The sequence below is a fragment of the Carlito syrichta genome, unplaced genomic scaffold (genome assembly GCF_000164805.1).
Source record: "Carlito syrichta isolate Samal-C Ts95f unplaced genomic scaffold, Tarsius_syrichta-2.0.1 Scaffold312148, whole genome shotgun sequence".
NCBI classification, from domain to species: Eukaryota; Metazoa; Chordata; class Mammalia; order Primates; family Tarsiidae; genus Carlito; species Carlito syrichta.
Window position 1 is genome coordinate 216,506 of NW_007256244.1, and position 26,784 is coordinate 243,289.

Genomic DNA, 26,784 nt, shown 5'->3' on the forward strand with positions numbered 1-26,784 from the left:
GAAAACTGTACACACAAGTGTGTGTGTGTGTGTGGGGGGGGGGAACTGGCAAAGCTCCTGCCTCTTTCCAGAACTATGCCCCGTGTTGTGCTTCTATTCCATTTCCAGAGCATTCTTGCATGATCATCAGCAGTGTCCCCTTCACGAGCCATCAGCCAGGGAAATTAATAGTTTTCCCTTCTTTTTTTTGAGTCAGAGTCTCACTGTCACCCAGGCTGGAGTGCAGTGGCATGCTCATGGATACTGTAGCCTCAACCTGCTGGGCTCAGGTGATCCTTCTGCCTCAGCCTTCCAAGTAGCTGGAACTACAGGTGCATGCCACCACGCCTGGCTACTTTTTTGATTTATTGTAGAGATGAGGTTTCACCAAATTGCCCAGGCTGGTCTCGAACTTATGGGCTCAGGTAATCCCCTCACCTTGGCCTCCCAAAGTGCTTGTATTATAGGCATGAGCCACCGCACCCAGCCTAACTTTCCCTTCTTCTGAGGGCCCTAATGCAATCCTCCCAGCACCCAACCCTGGGCTTTTGGAGCTCTGCTAACTCCTTTGTTTCCTGTCTGGCACCAGCAGTAGAGGGTGTGCAGGTTTTGGGGTGCAAGATTCTATAGCTACTGGCCTGCTATATCCTGTCCCAGAGTGTCCCTTGTCTCACCTGACATGGGCAGCCTCATGATAGAGGCAAGGAGCTTTGCCCATCATGGCCAAGTGGTCTCTGAGATCCTGAAGCAGAAATAAATACCAAAGAGGGTTTGGGAAGCTGGGCCCTGAAACTTATACAGTGCTGTTGGTTACTGTTTAGGGCTAAGTCTCAGACTGTGCCTTGGCTTCCATGCCAGGCCACCTTTTCCCCAGTACCTTCAACATACTCCATCACCATGCACAAGTGGCGTTTGGTTTCAAAGGAGCAGAACATGCTGACCACAAAGGGATTCTCAGCAAACGTCAGTATGTCACGCTCTACGAAGGCCTGCTGGATCTGGTTCCGTAGGATCAGGTTCTGCTTGTTGATCTTCTTCATGGCAAAGCGCTGCCGGGTGGACTTGTGCCGCACCAGGAACACGGCCCTGGGAAACACAGCCCAGCCTAGCCCCCAGAGGCCCTTAGCACCTGAGCTGTGCCCTCCAACACCCAAACTGTCTTCTCTCACACCTGCAGGGAACAGTGGTGTACATACTAATGAGAAGGATTTGGGAACCCTGGTCCATTGAACTAAGTTTCCTGATAGACCAGGTCCTATGGACATAGCTAAATGCTTTCCCAGAGCTCAAGGAGAGGAGGAGAGCCTGGTACCAAGAGGGATGGAAAGCTTGCCTGACAAAGGAACAATGCTCAGATGTCAAAGGAATCTGAACTTTTGCCTCTCCAGGAGGCTTCAAGGAGGGAGAGGGTTCACCCTGGAGGCATCTTCTCCCCAAAAGACTGCACATCATATACTTCCACATGGAAGACACCAAGGGCTGACTCAGCTTCAGTCCTGAACACACCCTGACCCCTGCCTTTACCCATAGGCGCCATTGCTGATGAGCTTAATGGTTTCAAAGTCCTCTTCAGAGGGTGTCTTTTTAGAAGGCAGAGATGCCCCACGGCCCTGAAAGACAACAGAAAAAGCAGGAGTCAGGCATGCTTCTCAGAGTCCATATGCTTGGGGAAGCTGTGGCCTCAGCATCACCTCAGCTCTTAGCCTTCTCCAGTTTCCTGCTCGTTCTTTCAGGGGCAGAATGACTTCTCAGAGAATGTTTGTAGCCACCAACTCCCCCATCTCTCCCTAAGATGTTTACTTAAAGGAAATTCATAGCCCTTTGCTTCAGAGCCTTGGCTCCAGCACTGGGGCAGGAATTCAGAGTCTTTACCTCAACTGAATCATCTGTCTCTGGAGTGTCAGGACTGTCATAGCTGCTCAACTGGGCCATTTCTGGAAACAAAACAAGGATACAACAGCAAAATGTGTGTGGCAACGTCAGGCATCTCAGCAGTACCCTGAGATCACATAACAGGTGTAGGTAGGGTAGGTATTAATGCTTTCTGCAACAGCCTGGGATGCAAATCCAGTCCTGTGGCATCAAATTCAATGTAGTTACAACTTCTGGATAAGGAAACAAGCCAAATACTATCGCTACTCCTAAAAACAGAAGTCTAGTGCTATTCACAAGGCCTGGCAAATTTTATAAATTTGGGACATTTCCAGGAAAACAGGGCCTAAAGCTGGGCAACTAGTTCCCATCATGCTGTCCAGGATGCTGCTTCACTGAATAGGGCCAGAAGAGGATACTTGTAGACCAGGGATTTGTAAGCCTGTGGTTCATGCAGGGTCTCAGCGTGCAACCCAGAAGAACAGAAATATCCTCTGAAGCCCTGAGTTGGATCACCCCAAAGATACAGAAGGGTTTGTAAGGTGGCCAGCAGGAGAAGCAAGTAGGCAGAGGAGGACCATTTTTGCAAATGTGATTGTGGTTCTTGTTGCTGACTTCTTTTGATCTGAGGCTCTAAATACAACCCAGCTGGACTAGGGCAACCCAGGTGGGGAAGGCAGATGTGAATAGCATTTCCAAAGGAAAGGCTGTTTTGTCAGAAATCACTGGATGCCTTCTATAGTCCTGAGGTGCTCAAGTACATGTCATGTCCATGTCCAAGCTAGGTCTCTTTTCCAAGTGGCTTCTCTGCTGTTAGAGCTTGCCAGTAGTGGGGCCTCTTTGCAGCCACCAGGCAGCATGCTCACCCTCTAGCGGATCCCGTGTGAGGCCCAGCTGGCTAATGATGTAGCGAGGAATGTCACATTTAATCCCTTGTCCTTCTTTTGCGTGACCCTCAGCTGCTTCCAACAGGTGGTAGAACTCTTCAGGGTCAAACTCCTGTACCAGGGGAGACAGGTAGTCAGTGGTGAGAGACCCAAGTGAAGACTGCTGGGCTTTTTGGTTTTACAGCATACAGCAGAGTAAGAGGAACAAGATTTTCGCTTAGGACAGAACACCTCCACCCCCGAATACTCAGAAACATCATGACTCAGGGATCATGGGAATGGGGAATAAAGCTATCTTCAGGCTACCTCCAGATTGGACATCCTAAGTATATGCTGTCTTCTCAGCAATAAGGATCACAGCTTCTGGTTTCAAGAAGTCTCTCATCAGCCAGAAGGCATTGTTAGGTGTGTTCAGGTGCCCAGTACAGAGCAGTCCTGGCACACACTCAGTTATGGTTCACAAGAGCTTTGCCACAGTCCTACCAGTGCGTGCATACCTTTAAATATTTACTGAGCACTTTCTGTGTGCTGGGGCTAGAGATCCGTTGAACAGAGTACAGTCCTTATCTGTACATAATAATAAGGGTCTCATTTACTGAGTGTCTACTAAGTACTACACTCTGGGTTAAACCCTCACAGTAATTCTTTGACCTTAGTGAGGAAATCAAGGCCCACAGGGATGCACTGACTGTCCATGGTCACAGAGGTAGGATCGAACAGAACACCAGCATTCAACCCAGGCCTGACTCCGAGGCCCTGCTTAGTCATGGTCTTCATGTTCTTGAGGAGGAACCTCTCTCTGCTCTATCACAACTCTAACCTCTGCTTTGAACTTTGCTTTTGTCCCCTCCAGTCTCACTATTTTGAAGAACTATAATATTACCTATCTGGATATAATCTAAGTTAGACCTGGAAGTCCTTTTAACTTTTTATTCTTCCTCAGTCCTTATCTGGTCAGAATGTCTACCTCATAAATACCTCTCTAATCCACCTCTTCCTCTCTGTTTTCCTACCATTGTCCTAGTTCTGGTCACCCACTCTCACATAAATTTTTTCAAGGGCCTCTGCACTGATTTCTCTGCCCTGGCCCTCTCTTCCAATTCACTATCCATATTGTAGCCAAAGTAATGTTTCTTAGGACTACATCTGATGGAATATTTACACAGAAAGAAATGGGAACTGATTACTGATAGGTGTAACATGTATAAATCTCCAAAAACATTACACTGAGTGAAAGAAGTCAGATCTATTCTATATGGTTTCGTTTATACAAAACTGAACAAAAGGCAAACTTATCTCTAGTGAAAGAAAGAAGGCTAAGCCAGGTGCAATGGCTCATGCTTGTAATCTCAGCACTTCAGAAGGTGGAAGTGAGAGGATTGCCTGAGCCTAGGGGTTTGAGACCAGCCCGGACAACTTGGCAAGACTTTGTTTCTACAATAAATTTTTTTTAAAAATTAGCTGGGTGTGGTGGCGTGCGCCTGCAGTTCCAGCTACTTGGAATGCTGAAGTGGAAGGATCACCTGAGCCCAGCAGGTTGAGGCTGCTGTGGCCCTAAGCATGCCACTGCACTCCAGCCTGGAAGACAGAATAAGACCTCGACTCAAAACAAACAAATAAATAAGTGGCTATCTGAAAGCTGGAAAAAGAAAGGACTGACCCTCAGAGGGGCGCAAGGGAACTTCTGGAGGTAAAAGAAATATCTATCTTGACTGTGGCAGTGATTATATAAGCATGTATGTGTTAAAATTCAATGAACTATACATTCAAAAGGGATATATTTTATTGCATGTAAACTATTTCTTAATAAAGTTGGTTAAGAAAAAAGTAAATCTGACCATGTCACACTCTTACCTAAACTTTCTGTTGGCTCCAAGTGGCCTTAAGAATAACACAAAACTCTTGAGCTGAATAATGCAAAATTCCAACACCCCCTGTGACCTTGTTGCAGCCTACCTTCCAGGCTTCTCCCCCAGTGCTTCAGCCGATACTCTACTGGATGCTCGTTCCCATACCTCTTACCTGGCAGACTGGAGACTTACTCAACAAACACATCTTCAGTTTGCTGAATAACCCTCATGTCTCCCAAAGAGTGTTCACTGAATGTTCATTCCAATGAGGACAAAAGCAGGTCCTTCACCAGGTTCCTGTTGCACCTTATATTGACCTGAGTTGCAACACTTCTTGTAATACTGCCCTTATTGGTTACATGTCCTCATGCCTAATGTTCCCTAACTCCACTGTAGAGGGAGCATCTTTTTTTTGAGTGGGAGTCTCACTCTGTCACCCAGGCTGGAGTGCAGTGGCATGCTCACGGCCACCATAGCCTTGACCTGCTGGGTTCAGGCAATCCTTCTGCCTCAGCCTTCCAAGTAGCTGGAACCACAGGAGCGCGCCACTGTGCCTGGTTAATTTTTTGATGTATCATAGAGACGCGGGCTCACCAAGTTGCCCAGGCTGGTCTTGAACCCCTGGACTCAGGCAATCCTCTTGCCTCCACCTCCCAAAGTGCTGGGATTACAGGTGTGAGCCTGTAGGCTGAGGGAGCTTCCTAAGATCAGGGACTCTGCCTTAGTCATATCTGTGCCACCAGTGTCTAGTATGAAGTACGTACTCAGTAAAGTATAACAGAATTATTAATTGAAGGACTCAAATTCTACAAACTACACTGGCCCACGCTCCTTGTCTCCAGGGTCCCCACTGAACTGGGGCCTGCTCATGTGAGGGTGGGCCAAACTAATTCTACTCTCTGCCACACCCCTCAGGACCATCCATTTGTCCTCATGGGAACCTTTTCAGTTCCGCAATGCTTGGAAATCATACATATACATTTTTTTGAGTTGGAGTCTCACTCTTATCACCCAGGCTGGAGTGCAGCGGCACGCTCACGGCCACCGCAGCCTCTACCTGCTGGACTTAGGTGATCCTTCTGCCTCAGTCTTCTTAGTAGCTGGAACTACAGATGCACGCCACTATGTCCGGCTAGTTTTTGTGATTTATTGTAGAGACGAGGTCTCAGCAAGTTACCCAGGCTGGTCTCAAACCCCTGGGCTCAAGCTATCCTCTTGTCTCGGTCTCCTAAAGTGCTGGGATTACAGGCTGAACCACCACGCCAGGCCGCAAATTGTATTTAAATAAGAACCTCAGCAACAGAAATGGCAGTGAGTGCCATCACAGTTCTGTTGTCAGCAAGATACTTCCTCTATAGTTCCCCTCCAAATCTCTGAGGCTAAACTTTCCAGAGTCTACTCACCAGGCATTCCAGGAGACGAGCTGGGCGGGCAATGACAATCATCAGCTTTTTCACCAGCTGCATCACAAAAGCCACCTCTGAGCTCTCTGAGCGTTCATGAGCCTATAGAGAAGACCAAAGGTCACTTAAGAAATCTATTGGTCCAGTATCGTTGGGCTAAGCAGGACCAGACTGAGCAGAACTGATTACAGGAAGAAATAATTTGGTAGTATAGAGAGCTCTGCAAAGCAAAGAACTCAGAAAAGGCTAGTTGGCTGTGAGAAAGAACAAGTTGCCATCAGGAACCATTTGAGTTTTAGAACACTATATGGCACCAAGAAATGTCACACGAACATACAGCTTTACCTGCTCCTCCATTCAACAAGCTTCACTTACCCTCCAGATCCCAGTTTAGGGGGCAGCTCCCCAATGGAGCCTTCACTGATGTTCACTTTCCACCCCAGACAGACTATAATGAATAAAAAGGCCTCAAAGCTGGGGAGTGATATGACCACATAGGTACTTCAGGAGGACCACTCGGCTGTGGTATAAAGGGTACACTGAAGAGGGCACAGATACAAAAGCAGGAAAACCCATTAGCAGGCAGTGGAAATAATTCAAATGAAGAAGGCAAGGCATAAGTCAAGACAGTAAGAATGTGCACAGATGAGCTACAGCAGAGGCAGATGACTGAGAAGAGTTGAGGGGTGAAAGAAGCATAGATAGAAGGTAACTACCACTTCAATTGTAGAGAAATTTCAGGTAATAAGTGAAATAGGAACTATAAGAAGATAAGTCGGCTAGGTGAGGATAGGTAAAGAAGACATTGTGGCCCGGCATGGTAGCTCAGCCTGTAATCCCAGCACTTTGGGAGGCCAAGGTGAGCAGATTGTCTGAGTCCACAGGTTCGAAAATGGCCTGGGCAACTTGGTGAGACCTCATCTCTACAATAAGTTTTAAAAAGTTAGTCATGCATGGTAGCATGCACCTGTAGTTCTGGCTACTTGGAAGGCTGAGGCGGAAGGATGGTCTGAGCCAGTGGGTTGACACTGTGGTGGCTGTGAGCGTGCCACTGTACTCTAGCCTGGGTGACAGAGTGAGACTCCAACTCAAAAAAAAGAACACATTGCATTTAGTTTTCAGAGAAAGAGCAGCTAGGCAGAAAAGGTAAGTTCAGTTTTAGTCTTGTAGAATTTAAGGTGCCTACACTAGGTAGTTTCTTAGATGTTTGCTAGGCCTAGGAGCCTTCATCTTTTTTCTGATTTGGTTTCTAGGAGCCAAATTTGTATTGTGTGACTGCATGCTCCCTCCCATCCCCAATTAGCTGACCAGTGATTACTTGTCTAGATATTTTTAAAAGGATGGAAATATAATTGTTAATATCAATGTGGCAGAACTGAATAAGAACTGTGAAAAGAGGCTGGGCTCGGTGGCTCAGCCTGTAATCTGCGCTTTGGGAGGCCGAGGTGAGTGAATTGCCTGAGCCTGCAGTTTGTGACCCGCCTGGGCAACTTGGCGAGACCTCATCTCTACAATAAATCAAAAAATTAGCCGGGCGTGGTAGTGCACGCCTGTAGTTCCAGCTACTTGGAAGGCTGAGGAGGAAGGATCACCAGAGCCCAGCAGGTTGAGGCTGCGGTGGCCGGGAGCGGCCACTGCACTCCAGTCTGGGTGACAGAGTGAGACTCCAACTCAAAAAAAAAAAAAGAACTGTGAAAAGAGATGGCCATATCTACCATGGAGATAGAGAAAAAGCAGCACAGAGAAAAACAGAGATAAGAAAAGGAGAATGAGTACTTCTTGAGCTTCCCAGTTTCTGGTTTCTAGCTGTGGTCCCTTCTTAAGGCCTGGTTGTAGTACTACCTTCAGTTTTCTAAGACCCACTCTTTTTACTCTTATAATGAGTTTTCTTTTACTGTTTAAACTATTCTGAGTCAGATTTCTATTACTTGAAAACAAATAATATGAACCAATACAGGGAAGTCAAAGTGGAGGAGTCCATTAAGCTGCTGGGTGAGCTGATCTGGAGAACAGTAAGAGTGGCAGTCACACAGAGTCCTCAGTGTAGGGATGGCAACTGAAGCCATGGGAGTAACATCAAGAAGGGTGTGGAGAAAAGGGAAATAGGAAAGCAGACACGCAGGATGGTATCCTGTGAAACAGCAGCTTTTAAGAGATGGGATGGTGGGGAGGGGGGAGTTGGCAGTAGTGGGAATCTGTGGGGGGAGGGTGGGACACACCTCATCAACAAGGGGGTACCTGCACAATGAACATTTGTTTTTTTGTTTTTGAGTTGGAGTCTCATTCTGTCACCCAGACTGGAGTGCAATGGCTGCTCCCGGCCACCACAGCCTCTACCAGCTGGGCTCCAGCGATCCTTCCGCCTCAGCCTTCCAAATGGCTGGAACTACAAGCGCACACTACCATGCCCGGCTAATTTTTTGATTTATTGTAGAGATGAGGTCTCACCAAGTTGCCCAGGCGGGTCTCGAACCTGCGGGCTCAGGCAATCCACTCACCTCAGCCTCCAAAAGGCGAGGGATTACAGGCTGAGCCACTGAGCCTGGCACATAATGAACGTTTGTACAACTAACGCTGAATTATACCCCACATCTTTAAAATAAAAATTTTTTTAAAAAAGAAAATAGTATCAAGAAAAAAAAGATACGGGCAGAGAAGAAACTTGTGAAGAAGCAGCAAGACTGGTAAGAACAGTGACTTGACAACTGCTGGTGGGGGGTGGAGAGAAAGATTCAAAAAGAGGTATTCATGGTGTTCTGCAAAGAGGTGAAGAAAAATGAGGACAGAAAGAGGCCATAGGATTTAACAATTGGTCAATTAGTTCCCTGGTGACGTTTGTTTGAACAGTTTAGTGGAATGACTGGAAGGAAAACTGGAAGGCAGAAGACTGAGTAGTGAATAGGTTATATAGAAAGGAAACTAGCAAATGAGAACCTTTATCTGTTTTTATTTTTATTTTTTTACTTTTATTTTATTTTTTATTGTAGTGACGAGGTCTTGCCAAGTTGCCAAGGGCGGGGGGTCACGAACCTGTGGGCTCAGACAATCCACTCGCCTTGGCCTCCTAAAGTGCTGGGATTACAGGCTGAGCCACCAAGCCCGGCCTTTTTAAAAAAGTATTGATTATGAAATGAAGAGAGAGGCTGGGCAGTTAGTGAAATCCTTATTTTTTTTAAGACTTAGCCCAAATATTTTTCAACTCTGTGAAGCCTTGTCTAGCCCCCAGCACACACAGATACACATAAGAACAAGAATTAATCGCTCCCTTTTCTACGTTCTTCTAGCTGTTTGCACATACCTTATGGTGCTATCATGTTTTTTGTTTCTTTAAAAACATTTTTTTTAGAGGGACCATCTTGCTCTGTCACCTAGGCTGGAGTGCAGTGGCAGGATCAAAGCTCAGTGCAGCCTCAAACTTCTGGGCTCATGCAATCCTTCTGCCTCAATCTCCTGAGTAGTTGGGAATATAGGTGTATGCTGTAACATGGAGCTAAATTTTTAAGCTTTTGTAGAGATGGGGTCTCACTATGTTGACCAGGCTGGTCTCAAACTCCTGGCTTCAAGTGAACTTCCTGCCTTAGCCTCCCAAAGTTCTGGGATTACAGGCATAGGCCACCGCACCAAGCCTCATCTTGTTTTATAATGAGCTGTCTGTCTCTACAGCTACACTGTCGGGCCTAGTGAGTGGAGAGGTTGTGTCTTATTTTTTCTTTCCTTACATGCTAAACCTAGCATAGTGCCCTCTACAGTAGATGTCAGTTAATGTTTGTTGACACAGTGCTTTAAAATGTATTTTAGGCTCTGGAATAAAACAAACCTGGGTTTAAGTTCTAGTTTTGCTACTTAAGAAATGAGTTACCGCTGGGTGGAGTGACCTCAAATCTGTAATCCCAACACTTTGGGAGGCCAAGGTGAGAGGTTTGCCTGAGTTCATGGGTTCAAGACCAGCCCGGGCAATGTGGCGAGACTTCATCTGTACAATAAATCAAAAAATTAGCTGGGTGTGGTGGTGCATGTCTGTAGTTTCAGGACTTCCTGAGCCCAGCAGGTCGAGGTTGCGGTGCCTGGGAATGTGCAACTGCACACCAGCCTGGGTGATAGAATGAGACTCCAACTCAAAAAAAGAAAAAAAGAAATGAGTTACCCCTTAGGCTACTTAGCTCTTTTAAGCTTCAGTTTCCTCATCTATAAATTTAGGAAATAATAATAGGTACCTTTCTTATAGGGTTGTGAAGACTAAATCAAATGAGACAATGTAGAAACTAGCATGTATTAAGTGCTCCATACATGTTACTGATTTTTATTATTCCAAATGCAAACCTGATATGTCATTTTTCAATGTAACACCATTGAATGATATACCCCATTGCCTTCATAATAAATTCTAAACCTATCACAAGACCCTTCGCCATTGGGCTCCCAGTCTAAATCTTCAAATTCATCTACCAACGTTTCCTTGTAGGCATTTTTTACTCTAGTCATGCCAAATTACTCTGTGTAATTTCTGGAATGCAACAAGTTTCTGTACACCTCTGAGAAGTTGTTTATACTGTTTCCTAGCTTTAGTGAACTCCTACCTATTGTCAGGGAAGACTCAACCTTCCCTAAGTTTTCTACGCACAGTCGGCACATTCACCTCTGCGCTCAGAACCTACCTCTCTTCAGTGCTCATCAATCACATTGTTCCGCAATACATGGAAGCAAGAGAATTCATATAAAGTATTCAGTGTAGTGTCTGACATACAGTACATGTCACTAAGAGGCAGCGATTATTTTTACTGTTGAGTATGTGTTGATGGGTCTGTAACCCTGTCAATGGCAAATTTCCTGCAACAGAGCCTGCATTGAGTTCTTTTCTGTATTTCGAGGGCCTTAGCAAATAGGTCACAGAAGAACAAATTGGCTCCAAATTCAGTGCTCTTCCTACTGTACCAAACAACCTACCCTCAGAGGCAATCATTCTAAGAAAAAAGCAAGGCTTTGATTTTAGTGTTTTAGAAAAAGATCAATCTCAGACATACACAAAACTTTGGAAGTTACTCTACATTAATCTTCTACCTGATGTAGCAATCTCTGATTCCTTTTTTTTTTGAGTTGGAGTCTCACTCTGTCGCACAGATTGGAGTGCAGTGGCCGCTCCTGGCCACCGCAGCCTCGACCTGCTGGGGTCCGGCGATCCTTCTGCCTCAGACTTCCAAGTAGCTGGAACTACAGGCACGTGCTACCATGCCCGGCTCATTTTGATTTATTGTAGAGATGCGGTCTCGCCAAGTTGCCCGGGCGGGTCTCGAACCCGTGGGCTCAGGCAATCCACTCACCTCAGCCTCCCAAGGCGCGGGATTACAGGCTGAGCCACTGAGCCTGGCTAGAAGGTTATTCTTGAACAGAAACAAACTTCTACAATGTTTGAATGTATTTCTTTTGAAATCAGAAAGACACTTTTTTTTGTTTTGTTTTGTTTTTAAAGAAAGCAGGATTTATTGAGAGGACAGAAAAGCTCTTACAGTAGGAGGGGACCCAAGGGAGTTGCCATGAAATCAAAAGGACACTTTTATAGAAGGAAGCACTTTTTTTTTGAGTTGGAGTCTCACTCTGTCGCCCAGGCTGGAGTGTAGTGGCACACTCACTGCCACCCCAGCGTCGACCTGTTAGGTTCCCCCGATCCTTCCGCCTCAGTCTTTCAAGTGGTTGGAACTATAAGCGTGCACTACCATGCCCGGCTAATTTCTTGTTTTTTATTGTAGAGACGAGGTCTCACCAAGTTGCCCAGGGCGGTCTGGGCTCAGGTAATCCACTCGCCTCAGCCTCCCAAAGTGCTGGGATTACAGGCTGAGTCACTGAGTCCGGCCAGGAAGCACTTTTTTACCTAATTAATCAAAACCTTTTTCACTGTAACTCCTGCCTACTGAGTCAGTTATATCTTTTAGGGGTAGAGGGCATAATCTGCTTTCTTTTATATATGAGGAATACTCCATTACTTGATAACAATAATCATAACTATCTTTAATCATTCTATCTCTAGATTTGACTATTCCTCAATTTTTTTCAAACACCCTGCTCCTCTGATTTCTAGACTAACATGATGAAGTTCTGTTTGATCATTAGCCTTGGGCTCTAGATTAGTTGGTAATACTCCAGAGAGAGGTCCTGGGCCTGGAGGTAAGAAGGGGTTTTGTACTGGGAAATTCTCTGGTGATATTAAGAACTCTGGGGAGATAGGCATGCCCCTTTCCCCCAAACTGTACTGGTGGTACAATATGGGGCAGTTGTGATCTAAGTGGGAAGACATCTGGCCACATTATTTGAGAGGCCAATAGCAAAATAAGCACTGGAGCATGAAACAGTGGTTAAGAGTTCTTGTGTGCTTTCGCTTTGGTCATATCTGGATTAGCCTCTAAGAGATTTTGCACACTGGGGAGGATCAGGTCTCTAAACATGTAAGTCATAACTAGAGAAATTCTGACCATGCAAATGGAGCACTGGCAAATGGATAAACCCATAGTACAAGCTTTCAACCTGTTTTCCCTTGGCTGAGGAAGTCTGAAGGCTCTGCTTAAACCAATATTTCCAGTAGGATAGAGCCTATCACAGCCACTAGGGCCACTTTTTGGCTTTGAGTAACAAATCCCCTAGTTAAATACTTATAAATACTACCAATGTTGGAACTTCAAGCAGAGTAATACAGCTCTTGATTTGGAAAAGGAAGTACCCACTGAACTGAGTTCCTCTGATACCAACCATGAATCTAAGTGCATCAGCACCATACTTGGGGGTAGATGACAAGAAGGCTGGCTGAGAATACCACTAACACCCTGCTCTTAGCTTGGGACTAATAATCCAATACCATGTGGAGGTTTGAACAGAGCCTCAGCACAAAGACACACAAAGACACTCACATCTTGCAGAAGTTTCTCCAAATTCTCTTGAAGTTCATAGAAGTAATGTGATGTAATGAGGCCACTCCGAGATTTATCCAGGCAGTCTCGGGCCATCTCAATCACCTGATGATGAATAAAGCTCAGGGCTCCGTCTGCCAAGGGCAGCACACTGTCTGGAGTGTTGGAGGAAATGAACTCTGCTAGTCGTTCTTCCATTTGTGCAGTGGCCTGGGAATAAAGGCAAGAAAAGAAACACTTCCCTTTTAGTCCCATCTCAGTTGGAGTTAAGTCTGAAGGACCTGGTAACAGCATAAGGATAGGCTCCCTGTAATCCTGGTTTCCTGATGTTGCATTTGGGAAACCTGGTAACTGGAGACACGAAAAGATCATCTTCAAGTCAAGTCAAGAAGCCTCAGTATTCCATTTGAGGCCCTCTAACACCTGGTTTTGCCCATCTCCTGTAACTCCCTGCAGGGAAAGTCCTTTTGTTCTAAGGACATAGAAGTGTTTGCTGTTTTCCTTCTTTACTGTATTGGTTCCTGCCTCAGTTGTTTATGCTGTTCCCTATGTGTGACTTTTTCACTCTGCCAAACATCCTGGTAAACTCCTAATTATCCTTTTAATCTCACTTCAAGCATCATCCCTCCTTGGGGGAGTCTTTCATTCCCCCAGGCAAAATAGGGTTTCCATTCCTTCCGCTTCCACTAGAGCCTCCCAACTGTGTAAACTTAGTGTATGGATATTGCTAATTTCTAAATCTTTCTCTGGATTGGGATGCTTTTCAAGTCAGAGAGAGAGCTTTATTTATCTCAAGATCTTCTTCCTTAACCTTAGTCCCAAGGGGCCTAAGCAGGTGCTCAAAGAGTGTTTACTGAAGATGTGAACCTGCCTGGTCACAGATGTCAAGTTGGGAAGAGGGCTTGTGAATAAGAACATGACCCTGGCCTGGATCCCCAGCAGAGCAGAATGAAGATCTGGCTCAGAAGCTTCTTGGGGACCTAAGCACACAGTCATGTCAAAATGACAAATACACATCCATGAACAAGTTCCTAGCTGCCTATGTAGGACTCCGCCTTCTTTCCTTTGCTACCAGGTGATGATTTCTGATTTCCCGTATGTGTTTAGGAAAATGTATGTGTACTTCACATACATGTGGGGTGTGCGTATGTGTGTGGAGGGTAAGAGGAAGAGAGAGAAAGAGTGGGAACAGGGGAGAGACGGAAGAGAAGGAATCTTAAAACATTTTCTCTAACAATAGTTTATCTCACAGGAAGGACTTAGAGACATGCAAAACACAATGCTAGAATGATAACACCTAACACATGAGGAGGAGAAACACGTGAGATACATTTCTCAATGCTATCTACTCTGAAATTTCACTATAAAGGACCAAGTACAACAAAGTGATTTCCTTGCTGTTTGTTCTGCCCTCTTCCTTGTTCTTATTCTTTAGTCCCACACCAAGGCTAGAAAGCATAGACCACAGGACACAGGTTTAGCAGAGAATTAACAGCTAACACTTACTGAGTGCTTATTATGTCCTGGGCACTGTCAAAAGAGCTTAATGTCCACAAAACCCCTATGAGATGGAAGCTTTTATTATTACAAATTATAGTTGAGGCAAATGAAACTCAGAGAAATTAAATAATCTTTCCAGGAGTAAACAGTAGAGTCAGATTAAAAGTCAGTCAGTCTGGGTCCAGAATCTGTACTCTTCCTCATTACTATGCTTCACTGTGTAAAGCAAGAGGGAAAAGCTCAAGAACTTTACACCATCTCCCTAAACCACCATGTGTGTCCAAGAGATCGTCTAAAGTCTAGAGACTCTCAGAGGAGCACCATTCACTGCACACCCCAGACAAGGATAAACAGACAGACCCAGGGAGGTGTGGATGGATGAAGAAAGGCTTGAGCACTTCATGTTCTCTGTTGTCAGGCATAGTAGTCCACTGTCCTCTCAGGTAAAGCTGGCTGAGTTCTGCAGAAACAGGGCCTATCTTCAGAAGGCCAGGTCAGAGCGTACAAGCATGTGGTGTTCAAAAAGAAATGCAAATGGAAAACAAGGTCTAATTCCACATACAAGGAGGTTCATAGTCAAACTGCAGAGGTGTGAATTACTATTTCTCAGCTCTCTCAGGATAGCAATATACCTTCCTTCCTCAGCATTTTCCTGTTTGAAAACGCAAATCCAACTCAGCTCTGTCTTCCCTCCTTACTTGCTTTCTCTGGCCTTCTTTTTGTCAGTGCAGCATACTTTTGTCTATGCCCTCTTTGGTGCTGGGTAACAAAATGCTGCTTAAGAAATCTCTAGCAAATGAAGGTGCTGCCAGAGGGCAAATCCTATAATACATGAACCTGACTTGTGGATCCTCATGTGCATGGTGAGAAATCAAGTCCCCAGTTCTTTCTTTCCCCTTTAGTGAATGGTGGGATACTTTTCTGACATCCCCCTTGACATAGCTCTTCCTGGGGAGTGGGAGAGGAAAAGTTCTTCAAACAGTCCCCAGACTCATAGTTTCCTGCTGCCTCCTTCTTCTCAAACAGTCTTGAGGTCCTTGTGGCTTGTATCCTCCTCTTCCTGTGTGACTTTCTTCTTGGTTACCTCTGTAGGTAGCATGTCATTCCCTTACTCCAAAGCCTTCCCATTGAGGACTGCTGTAGGGAGCTATCCTTGGGGGCATAACTATCTCTTGTTTAATGGATTCTTACCTTAGGAAATCTTTCTTTGTACACATGATTCATCATTATAATTTCACTGTCAAAGGAAACGGGGGATCGTCCAGGACTAAAAAAGAAGGAACATTCATGTTACTTTAGTGCAAAGGAACTATCAAAGAGAAAGATGGCCAGCTCCAGAGCCCTTGCACCTCCTACTGTCTTCAGTGCCCTACATACTCCCACCTTAATGAGTGCTGAGTGCCTTTCCTATTTCTGGAGCTTCCAGTGCACCTTGTTCAGCTCAAAATGGTACCATCTGGAGCTGGACTATCTTCCTGCAAGAAGCTTGGCTTTCACAAATACCTTTGCCAGGGCCTGGAAAGGCCTAGAAAGGAAGAGCCTACTTCTAAGCCCATTGGGGGTTTTCCTAGGATGACACAGGATTCTCTGTGTCCTCTAAGTTTTGGCCAGTGGGATTGGGTATACCTCAGAATGTTCTCAGAAACAAAGAAAATCAAACAACTACCAAAGCAACCAAAGAAGACTTTGCACACCTATATATTTTTTTCCAAACTGGCTGCAGCCAGTGAGATGAATGTGGGTTTTGACCTGGGGGATGAATAGGCCAATCTAGCCTGTTGTGAGTCAGGGTCATTTATTGAAGTGAGCCAATATGTTTTCTGCTTTATTATCTTCCCTAAGAGTCTAAATCTTCCCCTCTGGCCCATGTGTAGTTAAATCTCCTTAAGGGATTTCAAAATTTGAGTCACATAGTTAACTGGATATTTGGGTCCGGCCCAGTTTAGTGCCATGACATGTAATCCCAGCTGGGTTAAGCTAGGTTCAGAACTATCTTACCTGAATTGTGCCATGTTTTACCTGCTCTATTGACGCACAGTATTAAGGATTTAAGAGTAATATACAGGGATTTCTCTGAGCATCAATGTGGTCCTCTCAATTCCAGCTGACCTAAAAGGTTCCCTTTACTGTGTGTGGGTTTCTGAGACCACCAAAACTCTGAGAGACAAAGATAGGCACTGGGGATGCATATCCACTCATTTGTATTCTGGATCCTTTGCACTGAAGTCCCAGCCACCATCTTCATTGATCTCTGGACCTGAACCAGTCTTTGAGGTTTGGCCCAGCTTACTCCCTATTACTCACAGTACTCACATTACCTGAAGGGATTCTTCCTGGGAGGCATTGCTCCTTTGGGATCCCATCCTGAACTAATGCTAATTCATTACCTCCTAGGTACCCTGAAAAGCTGAGCTCAGTCATTAAAGTCACATTCATTTTAATATCCATCATCTTCCTTAGCCTGGAATTTTGGCACAGATTTATCAGCTAATACCAAAGAGAATGGAAAATTAACCTAGGGAATTCACAGATAAATCAGCTGTTATAGTTTGCTTGATTTGATGAAGATGGGCCCAGGTGATTCAGGGGCTAAAGACAGATTCAGATGAGCATTTAATCATACTGTTGAAGCGGGGTTCTTCCCCAAGTTAGTCACCTTAACAGCAACTTTTTTTTTTTGAGTTGGAGTCTCACTTGTCACCCAGGCTGGTGCAGTGGCACACTCATGGCCAGCCCAGGATAGACCTGCTGGGCTCCAGTGATCCTTCTGCCTCAGCCTTCCAAGTAGCCAGAACTACAGGCGCACGCTACCACGCCCGGCTAATTTTTTGTATTTTTTGTAGAGATGAGGTCTCACCAAGTTAACCAGGCTGGTCTCAAACCCACTCACCTTGGCCTCCCAAATTGCTGGGATTACAGGCTGAGCCACCAAGCCTGGCTGATCAGTAGCAACTTTTTTAGCTGACCTAAGTCATGCACCCTGGGCCTATGGGTTCTGTAGCCAAATTACGATCAGAATTTATGATACCACTACTACCTTTTAATGAATGGAGTCTAAAGTATATTTATGCTGCTAAATCCTTTCGAAGGAAAAAAGAGAAGGACTACTTGATAGCATTATTAAATATCTCCTGGGATGATGGGATGGGCTGTACCTGAAGCCAAAAAGGACTTGAGCTTGGCTAGACTTGACTCATACAAGCTAGCTGATGTGCTATGCCAGGGGTTGGCAAACTACAGCCTGTAGGCTAAATGTGGTCTGCTATTTTTTTTGTAAATAAAATTTATGTATTACCTATGGATGCTTTCATACTACAATAGCAGCGTTGAATAGTGTGACAGAGATGTATGGCCTACAAAGACTAAAATATTCAGTCTTGCCTTTTATAGAATAAGTCCGCCAGCCCTTGTGCTACACAAACAAGCTGAGATCTACAGGTACTGGGATAGCAGGCAGTGAGCACTCCTTACCTGAGGCTGCGGGAGCGGGGCCGCATGGCTGGGGACCGCCGTCCTTCCTCATCTGGTACACTCTCTGTGCTGAAATGCTTCGTCAAAAAGTGCAGCTCATCAGCTGTAGGCTGGAAAGGCAACTGATGCAGCTTCTCCTGTGAGGAGCATGATGACTAGAGGGGAAAATATTAAGAACAGCATTAAAGACATGTCCGAGAGCAGTCCAGGAATGGAGGAGGAATAAAAATTGTCAAGGACTTCCCAAAGTAAACCCTAAATAAACCCAAAACAGGTCTTCTTTCCCCTGCTCCCCTTAGTCTTGACTGTGCGTTATCCTTTTCATCTCTAGCCTTTAGAGACCTTAGTCCTGAGGAAGCCAAAACACTAGAGTCCTTTAAGAGTTGGGCAGAAAGTTGGACCCAGACCTTTATGGGATGTGAGAACTCTGTAACTACCTAGAAGCTTCTTTAGGTGATAAAAAGTAGATTCTTCTGCATGAACCCTTTGCCTTCAATGAAACTTTTAGCTAGTTGGAATAGTAAATAATTAATAAATCATGCTTTGCCAAGCACAGTAACTCATGACTATAGTCCCAGTGATTTGAGAGGCTGAGGCAGGGGGATCGCTTGAGCCCAGGAGTTCAAGTGCCACTTTGCTCCAGCCTGGGCAACAAGACTGTCTCAAAAAAAGAAAAAAAGTTAAAATTAAAAAAATCCTTCTTCCAGGCTTGGAACATGTTTTAGGTATGCCCAGCTACTACAAATGACACCCCCTAAGTTTTCCCTTCCACAACCCTGAGAGATCCACCCCAGGAATGGCCTCAGCAATGTTTCCTTTTGGCTACTATTCAGAGGAGACTGTCTTTGTAGAGGATGTATAGCCTATGCCCAGAATCCAGGGACACCAGTAGGGAAGAAAATTACTTTTAGATCTAGACCTGAAGATTAGATAGGACCTGAAAACACTAATGAATTCTAAACATGGCTCAATGACAGGATTCTTGACGAGAGCCCACTGCCAATCACAACAGGCCACCTGAGGGAGTGCGCTAGTGCCACCACAGGACTCCCACAGATGCAGGTATTCCTAAGGAGATCCATCCTGCCCCAGGATCAGGGAATTCCCCCTCTACCTTACAATACTGGCAAAGAGAGCAGGCAAGCTGAACACTGTCAGCCCAGTTTCTATTTACCAATTGATCAATGTGATCTTGGGTTTAAATATTTAAATCTATTTCGAGTCAAAGCTGAAGCACCACAGTGAAATAATTCAGTTGTCACAGGATCAATACTAAGTGAGAAGTCAGCATTTTTTTGGGGGGGGGCTAATAGTGCACTTTTTTCCTCATGGAATCCTTTAATATGTGAAGTTGTAAACAGTTTGTGGAAGGTCTCCACTGGGTTCTGTCTTGGCTACATTTTTATAAATGATTTTGATTGAAGCGGCAAAAAGTATCCTTACCAACTACAGTTAACATGAAACTGGTAGGGCAATGTAAATTATGGTGGGCAAAACTGGTATTTTAAAGTCTAAAATAAAATCACTTGTTTTGAGTAAAGGATTATGGAAAAAGGAGTGTTTTACTAGGGTAAGATCTTAAGCTTAGTAGTCGCCAAAGATCAGGGAAATCTCGGATTAATTTAAGAGTAATATCCAGGTCGAGAAAGGAAATGATACTCCTTTTCCCTGCTTAGGATTCATGAACAAAGACACACTGAGCAGAGAAGACTTGAAGAATGCTAAAAGAAATGAGGATGGGACCACCAGGTCTATGGCCTGTTTCTGTATGGTTTGCAGAGCTTAAAACATTTGCTATGTATCTGGCTCTTTATGGAAAAAGGTTGCCAACTCTCTCATTCTGGCTTTTATAAAAAGTTTCTCAATGAGGAGGACTTATTTTAGGGTCAATTGTGCATAGTAGCAACTGGCATATCTGTTGTGCTTTAGGCTACAATCTTATGTGAAAAAAATATAAGTAAATGTTTTAGAGCCAAGTCCAGCCTTCCACTGATTCACATCAAATCTGTATATCAAGTAACAATTACTCGCCCCCCTTTTTTTTTTCCAAAGGAAAAGGTAAAGAAAAAGGGGGGAGTCTACCAAGTCTTTGGGACATGGAAGAGGTGATCTGCTCTTGGTTGCAGTTCTAGAAATAAGGTTAGGGGGAGTATGGAAAGAGTGCTTTCAGGAGTCCCCATGTTGGGCCTCACTGGCAGTAAATATTCATTCTCAAGCCCCCCTCTGTCTCCACTGGGAAAGGGCACTGGTTTACCCATTTATTAATCTAGTTATGGCTGCGCAGGTTCACCTGGCCTACTCAGCATCATCCCCAAACAACCTCTTTGAGTTTGGCTTTGGAGGAAAAGTTGAGAACCATTTTACAATACTAAGTAACCCGTAGGGAAGTACTTCATCAGAGCAAAGGAGGTACGAACATAGATTTGGCTACTTACTGAGACAGTAGAGCTAGGAGTATTGGTTCCATAGCCTGAAGAAGGCAAAGAGGCCAAAGACCAGCGTCGTCCATCAGTCCTACATAAATAAAAATTAGGCAGTTTCTATAGGACTCCCACCCTGAGCCCAGAAGATGCCTGCCTGTCAGCATTTTGGGGGTAGCTGATGCACTGGTGGGCCCCGCCTTTACTTAAGATCATACTACTTGGTCCAGTATACTTTTATGTCTCTTTCCTACATGGGGCCTATTGTTGTGTGTTCTCACTGCAAAGACAGACATTTTAGACTATAAAAGAGTCCATGACTTTGAATAAGAACATCTGTTATACAATACTGTGGTTTTGAAATAAATATTTTTATATTCTCAACTTATTCACTTTCAGAGAAACAGTGACAGAGAACTCCAGATGAAATGCAGCTATTTCCTTTTTTTGAAAGCTCCATATGAAGGGGTTTTTGGTTTTCCCTAGGGCACTGGGTTGAAAACTAGGAAATAGACCACCATCTGAACTGAACATCAATCAATGGAAAATAGTTATAGGCTGTCTAGAATCTATTAAGAACCATAAAACCAGTCCCTGAGAATGCCTGCCAAAGAGTGACAGTAACCTTATGAAAGAGGAGGGAGATGACATAACCTTGGCTGTATATGAGACTTTGGGGGAGGCTTCCTGCTGCTCTCAAAAGGATGATCCAAAGCATCACAAAAAACCACGACTACTTGTACTATAGATAAGAAAGATCAAGCAGGTATCTGATTTGAAAAGTATGGTGTGAACATGTGATTCTTTGCCTGGACCGTGGGATGTGGTGTCAAATATTCTTCTTGTAGAGACTGCTCTGGTTGAAGCTGGATAAACACTTCTTTGCTATTATAGAACCTATAACATCAGCAATGGAGGATCTTTACAAATGCATATTACAGCTTACAGAGAAAACACTAAGATCCAGAGATCTGGGTGATTTGTGTATAATAGTCTCACTGTTATGGCAGGGGTGGGGAGAAAAAGAGGCAACAAGAGGAATAAATCTTGCTAGGGTGTCTTCTTTTAAAGCATTTCTTCCTACCGTCACCAATACCTAGCAGCTTGTCTACTCTGTTCTGTAAGGGGAGAGCCCAGGGTTGCATGCCACATGCAAATGACTCAAACTTCACGCCACCAAGGAAGCAGCACATGTAACTATAACTGCTGGAACCCAGTCTCTGAGGCAAAAAAATGTCCAGTAGGGTGCTCGGACACGATGTTCTCTCTAACCTCTTTGCTGGGTCCTGGGAGCTTTAACATAAAGCAAGTCAGTTCCAGGAAAACAGCTCAGCAAAGATGAGACAAGTATAACTCAGGGACGGGCTTCCCAAGTCCTTACAAACACATTTTTTCACATGTGACTTTTTCCTCCTTTAGACAGAAATGAAAATCAGTTGCATGGCAGCCAGCTATTTCTCTGTATAATAAGAGCAGAAGCCATCAGGGTCATAAGAAATGCCATCATATGATGCTCCTCTTTCCTCTATCTGGTCACATCAGTCACCTGGGTGACTAGGGAAAGTTATGGGAATGAGAGTGACTTGTCCCTAAGCTCAGAAGCTTGGAATTATTCAGCAATTTCTGTCTTCAAGCATATGAGTTCTGAGCCTCGGTTCCAGCAGATAGAGGGGGGGGATCCCTTTGGGCCTCTTTGCTAGATAGAAAAGCCCAATGTTTATGCCCACAATCAGAGAAGAATCATCACAATCAGTTCTCACTAACCACAAAATCACAAACCATACTGTCTGGCCATGCATAGCAGCTTCCCAGTCCCTCTCCCCATCATACCCGCTATTACCTGTCTGCTCTGTGGCCATGGCTGTAGTAAAAAAACATACATTACAGTGAGAACCAAAGGGAACCAGAGAGAGTGATCCTTTTGACCCCTGGCATTTAGTCTGGCTTAGCATAGACAAACCTACTTAGGAATGTGTGGTAATTTCAAGTAAAACTGTAGGACTGATTGGCCTAAGTGTTTCATTCAATCTGTCTTTTGTGTGATACTATAAACTATAAACTGAAATAATCCTGTAAGGCTCCAGCCTGACCTCAGTAATCGAGGAACAAACAATTCCTGATGACCTATTTGGTAGGGTTGAAACACTCCTCCCTCATCCCTACCAATAACTAGCAGCTTTTCCTACTATGTTCTGTAATAAGGCAGTCCAGAGATCCACATTCCATGTACATGACTCAAATGCCATGCCACCTAGCACAGACCTGATTGGATTTCAGTGGTAATACTAAGCCCCAAAGCTTCCTAGTTGGTTATATTCTTGAAGCTCAGGGAATGAAGCAGAAATGGGGACATCAATAGCAGCAATTTGCCTATTTCCATTGCCTGCAATGGTCTACACACACCTGGGTCCTCACACCCAACCATACCCAACGTGGCAGCTGCATCTCATCCTTCAGCGAGACTCTGCATGACCACCCAGTGGAGAGTCTTGAGCTCTATTCCCTTCTTGTTCTTTTATGCAGCATCATGTTCTTTCCCTTCATGGTGCTTGTCATAGTTTATAGCCATATACTTGTTTGTTTGCTTGTTCATTTATTATCTGTCTCCCCTGTTCATTTATTATCTGTTCATTTATCATCTGTCTCCCACTCATTTGTCTCTCCACCAGAAGACATAGCTTTCAACAAAACTAAGGCATGTCTGTTAAGGTGATTTGATTTGGTTGAGGTGAGACAGGAAACATGCAAATAAGAAAACATTACGTACTGAAAAGTACTAGTCTGAAAATAAAACTGGATGATTTGATGACGAATGCAAGATTTTAGACAGTTTAGGAAAGCCCTCTCTGAGGAGGTGACATTTAAGATGAGACATGGATGAAAAGAATGAGTCAACTAAATGAAGATCTGAGGGAACAGCACTCCCTACAATAACCAGTACACACTTTACTAGATCCTAAGTTTCTTTTTTTTTTTCCTGATCCTAAGTTTCAAGAGTAGTAGGAACTATGTCTTTTGTTTTTACTACATATCTAAGCACTTAGCAGAGTGCCTGGCTCTAGTTGGTACACGGTAAACATTTATCAAATAAATGAGAAATGAATCAATGCCACCCATGGGGATGTGGACACAGGTCCTGTTGTATTAGCTCATACCTATTCTGAGGCTATATAGTTCATACACAGACCAGGCAAGAAGTCTGGGATAAGTCTCTCCAGCTGGGTTGGAAAAACAAAAGCGTCAATCCAGCAGATTCTTATACTGTAAGTGATCCTACCTGGATCCTTATTTAACTAATTGGAAGTTACACAGGGTAGGAGAGATGAACTCCTGGAACAAACCTGAACAAAATTTGTTCTGAATAAGGCAACTGAGTCAGGAGGGGGACTTGAGTCAGTCATCAAACTTCTACCAACCTGTTCATGCTTGTTTTTGTTTGGTTTTTTTTTTTTTAGCTACAAAGAATCCTGGGGAAGAAGGGGATGGGTTTCTTCTGGGTTGTCCTTTGAATACTGAATTAATGCTGTTTCTAGGAGTCTGTTCTTTTTCTATTGTCTTTTTAGAAAAGTAATCTAAGAATTAAAATTATTCTGGCCTCAAGGTATATTACATTCTCTATCCATTAAAGTTCCAAATCTGCAGTCATAATTTTTCCATAGGTCCTAGCACCAGAGACTAAATCTAACCACAGTAAATTTTAAAATTAAAAAATGAACTCTGCTAACAAATAGAAAAGTTCTGAACATTAGAAAAGTTCTGAAAAGAAATAATTTGTGTATGGAGCCTTGGTATGTGGTGGATGGATTCATCTCATTCAGTTCAGACTTCTCTAGAGGCCAGGTGATACTCCAAAAATGGGTAGAACAGTCAGGGTTGCTACCATAGGCCACAGACAGGTTTCTATTACTCTCAGAGAGACACTGGAGGGGGAATATGAGCAGGCCTAAGTACACACCAAATCCTTCTAAATTCATAAAAGGATAAGTGAAGTCCCTGTAATCTCTTTATTCTCCCACATGAACCCCAACTCAAAGCCAAGGAGAGAGGAAGGCCCTTCCAGTTCCTCCTTGGAACTAGCTGAGTAAGTATCACTTTGGGTCCTCATTTTCTCATGGATCACCTTAGCATAGCTCTCAACTGAGAGTATAATGCTTTGAAACATACCCTCAAGACAGAAGGGGTTTGGGCTTAGGGCTATAAAAATAGATCTATTTCTGACATCTACTCCCCCATTCAAACACAAAGCACAAGGCACCTAGAAAGAAAAACTTGGACAAGATGATTACAAGAGAGAGAAAAGCAAAGGAGTTTTGATGGTTGGTAGCCCAAGGTAACACACTTGAAATAGCAGTAATACTCTAAAAAGGAATGTGACATTCAACTACCACTCATCCAAGTGCCACAAGTGTTGATCACAGAGGTTTTCTATCAACTTACCTACGGGCGGGAACAAAGGAAAAATGAGCAGGTGCATTTGGAGAGAAATTCCGGGGGCTGTCCAAAGGACTGTTACCTGTGGATGGGGAAAGGAAAAGAAACTCTCTGTGAGATCTGCTTCGGAGGAAGGCTAACATGACCTTCAGGCAAGAAATCTTCCCCAAGCATTGGCAATTAGCCTATATAGTTATTTTCTCAGGCCCACCCATCAGTGGGTTTTCTCCCTGGTTTCCAAGTTGTCTCAGACATTCATTCTAGATCTAGCAGCAATTTGCCTATGCCCTGCTAGGAACATCTCAGGCTCCAATCTGTCTTGTCAAATTGACACAAATTTCCAAAAGCTTAAAGAGTTCATTCAATGCAACTGGTATAGACAAATGCTCAAGCATTTCTCAAAGGGCAACAGGACTCCCAGTTCAAAAGTTTCTTGCACATATATCTCCACACTGCATCCAAGGGCTAAATCACGAAAATATGTGCTTTAAGGGGAAACAGAGGTTCTCAGGCAAGGACTTAGGATAGCAAGTTTCCTAAAAATAGCCCATAATCAAGGCTACCAAGTCTGCAAAGCATACCCAACTTCCTCAAGTGTAGGAATTACTGCCATCTCTTATTAGTTTTCATGTGTCCCCTATAACCTGCTAGCTTAAAGCTTAGAAACTTTGAACAAAACTTGTTTACCTTGTTACTAGCCATGAACAGTTTTTGAATCTAGGCCTGCCATATTTCTCTGATCCATCTCTAGCTGGGGGCTAGTACATACGAGTCCCTAGTTGGCAGAAGTTGTTAATGTGTCTCTACCCAAAATCCCATGTCAAAGTAAGCACCATATTCCATGATGTGCTGAGATTCCACCCCCAACCCCTACCTACCTCCCCACTTCTGTATTCACCTCTGTGAACCACACTGGCTACGAGGAATTGAAGCTACTCAAGGGCCTGGTAATTCAACATGCTCTGGTTTTCTCTTGGGCAGTTTGCTTCCTACATTCAGCATGGATGTCCTAAGGTACCACAAAGCTGTCCTATTGTTTCCCATTATCTCCATCTAGCAGGGCCTGATCTAGCAAGAACCAGCAGCCCCCTACCTCAATCAGTTCCCCACTATCCCAATCAGCATCTCTGTAGCAATTATATAAAGACATTCTCTTTGGTTGAACTAATTAGGAAGAGGCATTTTCAGCTTCCTCTAGCCCTCAGATGCACACAATGTACAACCTTATCCAGTGGATCTGCTCTCAACCTAGCATCACCTGTATCTTTTCCAGGCTCTGTATTAGGGCTATCTCTTATGATTTATCCCCATCTCCTGGCTAGCACAGGCCAGCAGGATGCAAGAGAAGTGATCTTGGCTGGGTGCAGTGGTTCACACATGTAATCCCAGCACTTTGGGAAGCTGAGGTAGGAGAATTGATTGAGTTCAGGAGTTTGAGACCAGTCTAGGCAACACAGCAAGACCTCGTCTCTACAAAAAAAAAAAAAAATCAGCCAGGCATGGTAGCACATACCTGTAGACCCAGCTACTTGGGAGGTTGAGGTTGCGGTGAGCTGTGATCAGATCATTGCACTACTGAGTGAGACTGACTCCAAAAAAAAAGAGAAGTGATCTTGAGTAGGCTGGAGTGCAGTGGCATGCTCATGGACACCCCAGTGTCGACCTGCTAGGCTCTAGCAATCCTTCCACCTCAGCCTTCCAAGTAGCTGGAACTACAGGTGGGCTCTACCACACCTAGCTAATTATTTGATTTTTTTTTCTTTTTTGAGAAAGCAAGATTTATTGAGAGGACAGAAAAGTTCCCATAGTTCGGTTCTCAAAGATTAACAAGTACCCACAGTTTGATCCTTGACATGTAACACTAGATGCCCTTTGGTGATTCCCAAAACTGCCCAGTTAATGCCTCAGGGAGATCCCTGGACATGTGTATTTTTTTTTTTTTGAGTTGAAGTCTCACTCTGTCGCCCAGACTGGAGTGCAGAGGCACGCTCCCGGCTACCGCAGCCTCAACCTGCTGGGGTCCGGCGATCCTGCCGTCTCAGCCTTCCAAGTAGCTGGAACTATAGGCACGCGCT

The 26,784-nt window shown here is 44.3% G+C and overlaps 1 protein-coding gene across 1 annotated transcript in view; it reads right to left on the reverse strand.

Annotated features, from left to right (window-relative positions):
* Positions 1 to 26,784, reverse strand: part of MAST2 (microtubule associated serine/threonine kinase 2) — an 84,745-nt gene that overhangs the window by 10,397 nt on the left and 47,564 nt on the right. Inside the window, exons 3-12 of the mRNA XM_021718379.1 lie at positions 24,716 to 24,791; positions 20,294 to 20,372; positions 17,859 to 18,013; positions 15,579 to 15,654; positions 12,888 to 13,097; positions 5,992 to 6,093; positions 2,718 to 2,850; positions 1,852 to 1,913; positions 1,504 to 1,589; positions 857 to 1,065 (exon numbers count right to left, since the gene is read on the reverse strand). Of these exons, the coding sequence (XP_021574054.1) occupies positions 857 to 1,065; positions 1,504 to 1,589; positions 1,852 to 1,913; positions 2,718 to 2,850; positions 5,992 to 6,093; positions 12,888 to 13,097; positions 15,579 to 15,654; positions 17,859 to 18,013; positions 20,294 to 20,372; positions 24,716 to 24,791 (1,188 nt within the window). The remainder of the gene's footprint in view (positions 1 to 856; positions 1,066 to 1,503; positions 1,590 to 1,851; positions 1,914 to 2,717; positions 2,851 to 5,991; positions 6,094 to 12,887; positions 13,098 to 15,578; positions 15,655 to 17,858; positions 18,014 to 20,293; positions 20,373 to 24,715; positions 24,792 to 26,784) is intronic.